The sequence below is a fragment of the Rhinopithecus bieti genome, unplaced genomic scaffold (genome assembly GCF_001698545.2).
Source record: "Rhinopithecus bieti isolate Rb0 unplaced genomic scaffold, ASM169854v2 scaffold_38691, whole genome shotgun sequence".
Lineage (NCBI taxonomy): Eukaryota > Metazoa > Chordata > Mammalia > Primates > Cercopithecidae > Rhinopithecus > Rhinopithecus bieti.
The window spans coordinates 637,475-641,340 of record NW_016816690.1 but is presented as its reverse complement, the minus strand read 5'-3'; the positions used below and the strand labels follow the sequence as shown (position 1 = coordinate 641,340).

The following is a 3,866-nucleotide window of genomic DNA, read 5'->3' as shown; positions in this document are numbered from 1 at the left end:
ATGAAATCACTGAACTGCTGAATGGCTTCTGATTAAGTCAACAATAAATGTCTTTATGGTTAAAGTCACTTTGTCCAATTTTCTGTTACTTTCAGCTGACCTTGTTCCAATCCACTGTGTAAATGGATATAAAAATTTTTTCAAATATTATTCTAAAGTCATGTAGATTAAAATTTGCTTCTAACATTTCTTACATTTCACTTTTTTATCCCCTCAGAATTAAACCTGGAGGGGCAGCGAAAAATTTCACCTGGTTCAATAAAGGACTCTAAAACTGAAGCCTCAGGTAATGTTGCAATTAGAAAATCTGCAAAAGTGATATTTGCTTTAGATGAAACTGAACTGAAATCAAAGCTAGAGCAACAATGGAAGAAAAATCTTTTTGAAAGAATGGAGGCAAGAGCCCAAGCAATGCAGCAGAAAATAATAGACAAGGAAAATGTGAAGAAGGAACTAGAAAAAAAGGCTGAAAAAAAACTCCCTAGGGATAATTTGGCCAAAGAGTGGTTTAATACTGAAAGCATGACACTGAATAATCGTGCATATTTGCTTGACAAACTTTTACCTACCTTAGTACCTGGAGTAGAAAACACGTTAACTCAAGTAGAAAAGAAGAAGGTTTTGACAGAAGTTGATACTCCAAGCAAGTTTGACCCAATTAATTATTTGGGGGAATATTTAATGAGAAACAATCCTAATTATATCAAAGACCCAGGAATATCTGGTTACCAGAGGGTGATGAAAGAAGTCACAGAAAACCTGAAGATATATGTTCCTGACACTATCTGCAACAGGTACAATCTGTTATAGTTTCAGTTCATGATCTGTCTCCTTACATTGAAAAACTAGTAGAAAAATAACATAATCATAGAGACAGGACTTAAAACAAGTGATTCTACAGTTATTCAGAAAGTATTTATTGAGATACTAGTATGTGCTTCACTCTTTTTGAGTCACTGTGAAGACTAACAAAATAAATAAGTTCCTTGTATTCGTAGATTTAATTATCTCACTATGACTCCAAGTGTATATTGATTTGTATTTTTATTTATCTCCCTGCACTGGAAAGTAAGCTATATGAAAGTTGGAACTTTAAAAAAAAATCTAGCTTTCCATATAGGCAATATATTCACCTGGTTTAAAAGCCAATATGTAAAAAAAGTTATACAGTGAAAAGTTTTCCTCCCATTCTTATCTTCCATCTACCCAGTATTCCACCTCCACCATAAATAACTTCTATTCTTAATTTTCTATAGATCCTTACAGAATTTCTTTATACATACATAAGGAAATGCAAACATGGATTATTAATTTTCTTTCTTTTACACAAAAGCATGTGATATGTGTTACAAATACCCATTTTTACCCACCATTTATCTTTTGTCATGTAGAAGATTTTTTGTTTCTATATAGTCAAATTTAACTTTTATGGCATCAGGATTTTGAGGCACTGTTACATTTCAAAATATTAAAAGAATTCTTCCATGTTCTCTTCCAGAATTATGATTTTAATTTTCATTTTAAATATTGACTCATTTGGAATTTAACCTAGCGTAACATACAGGGATTCAACTTTATCCTTTTTCAAATGTCTACTTAGTGGTCCCAATCAGAGTTGAATAGTCTATCTTTGCCCCACTGTTTGGGATTGAGCCTTTATTAATAAACTCATGTATATTTTAGAGTGTATTTCTGGATTTTTCCATCATATTCCATTGGTCAGTCTCCTTTTCATGCATTCATACCACACTGCTTTAATAATTGAGACTTTTAAATATATTCCATAGATCTGACAGTGCTGGTCCCCACTATTTGCCCTTCTTCTTTTCTGATGTTTCCTGACTATTTTTGTTTGTTTACTTTTTTTGTATGAATTATGGGAGTAACTTGTCTACTTGAAAAAAAAAAGGGGGGAGAGAAAACCAAAAAACAAACCTTATAGGAATTTTTATTGAAATCTGATGACATCTATTAATATTCTTAGAAAACCAATATCTTCAAGACTGCAATTAGCCAAGATTACACCACTGCACTCCAGCCTGGGTGCCAGAACGAGACCCAATCTCAAAAACAGACACACATACACACACACCAGAAAACTAACATCTTTAATAATGATGAGTGTTTCTGGGTGTCTTTCCATTTGCTCATCTTATTTTGTATGAATTAGTGTTGTCCTAAAGTTTTTTCACAGCTGGGCATGGTGGCTCACGCCTGTAATCCCAGCACTTTGGGAGGTCAAGGTGGGTGCATCACCTGAGGTCAGGAGTTCAAGACCAGTCTGGCCAACGTGGCAAAACCGTGTCTCTACTAAAAATGCAAAAATTAGCCCAGCATGGTGGTGCATGCCTGTAATCCCTGCTACTCGGGACGCTGAGGTGGGAGAATCACTTGAACCTGGGAGGCGGAGGCTGCAGTGAGCTAAGATGCACCATTGCATTCCAGCCTGGGCAACAAGCGAGACCCCTTCTAAAAAAAAAAATTTTGTTTTTACATAAGTTTTGTGTCTCTCTCATTAGATTCAGCACTAGTTATTTTTATCATTCTTTGTTGCTGTTTTAAGCAGGACTTTCTTCTCTTACTACATTTTCTTTCTGGAATGTAGTCTGAAGTACTAATTTCTGTATATTTGTGTGCCCAGCTACCTTACTGAGTTCTCTTACAGTAACATTTTAGTTGATTTCTTGGGTTTTCTAGGGAGGTAACCATTGTCTTCAAATAATAGTAGTTTTCCTACTTCCTTTTCAATTTTTATACAAACATCTTCCTACTACCTCCAATACAATATTAAATAATTGTGGTGATGTGGGCATCCTTGTCTTTTTACAACTTTAGTAGAAATGCTGCTTCTGTTACTGCTTCGTTATGGGCAGTTTTTGTTATTACTAGTTCTATTCCATTTGGGTATGAAAACATTTTATCTCAATGAGAAAATGTACCTAATTTCTACCTTTCAGAGTGATTTTAAAATTAAGACTAGATTTTATCAAATGCTTTTCAACACCTATGAAAGTGATAATATGATTTTCACCTTAGATTCCTTAATGGTGAATTTTATTAATAGATTTCCTACTATTCAATTATCTTAGAATTCCTGAAATAAATCCTGCTTGGTTGCTATGTATTTGGGTACACTGAAATATGCTTCCTACTAGTAAGACAGAATAAATATTTCTTTCCTTTTAATTACAGATTTTCAGAATATGATATATATCTGTCTACCTATCAATAGTCACCTCCAGTGGCAGCAAATGAAAAATGTTTTCCCCTTTTGGGAAAGGGTTCCTTTTTCAGTATCACCATGGATGCATGGATTTTAATATATATTCAATATATTTTAATCAGTTATAGTCATGTTTTTCTGTTAGATGCTCAAATTGCACCAACTTTGGCTTCTGTGTTCTGACATTACCCCTTTAGTCTTTGAAAACTTCATGCATTTTTAAAATGGATTCTTGGCTCCTTTTAATGGGGATCACTCACCTGTGAGCTAGGAATGCTCACAAATATTGTATAGTCATTGTTTCTAGGCCCTTCAGGACTAAAACATGTAGTTTTTAGAATCAGTGGCTTGTGGTCGGACGTCACCTGCAGCCTCTTTGGGCGTGCCACCGCTGCCAGGCCTGCTGTACGACCTCGCGGGCTCTTGCCCGTGCCTGCTGTTGGCGCCCGGCTCAGGAGGACCCTTTCTTTTCTTTCTTTCCTTTTCTTTCTTTCTTTCTTTCTTTCTTTCTTTCTTTCTTTCTTTCTTTCTTTCTTTCTTTCTTTCTTTCTTTCTTTCTTTCTTTCTTTCTTTCTTTTTCTTTCTTTCTTTCTTTCTTTTCTTATTATTTTTTATTATTATTATACTTTAAGTTCTAGGGTAC

The 3,866-nt window shown here is 34.6% G+C and overlaps 1 protein-coding gene across 6 annotated transcripts in view; it reads left to right on the top strand.

Moving 5' to 3' along the window:
- Positions 1-222: 222 nt before the first annotated feature.
- Positions 223-3,866, top strand: part of EFCAB5 (EF-hand calcium binding domain 5) — a 149,649-nt gene continuing 146,005 nt past the window's right edge. For 5 of the 6 annotated variants that reach the window (XM_017855088.1, XM_017855084.1, XM_017855087.1 and 2 more), the window contains exon 1: positions 306-794. In XM_017855088.1, coding sequence (XP_017710577.1) covers positions 391-794 — 404 coding nt within the window. In that variant the 5' untranslated portion in view covers positions 306-390. Of the gene's footprint in view, positions 795-3,866 lie in introns of all 6 variants that reach the window. The other variant, XM_017855089.1, reaches the window with a different exon arrangement.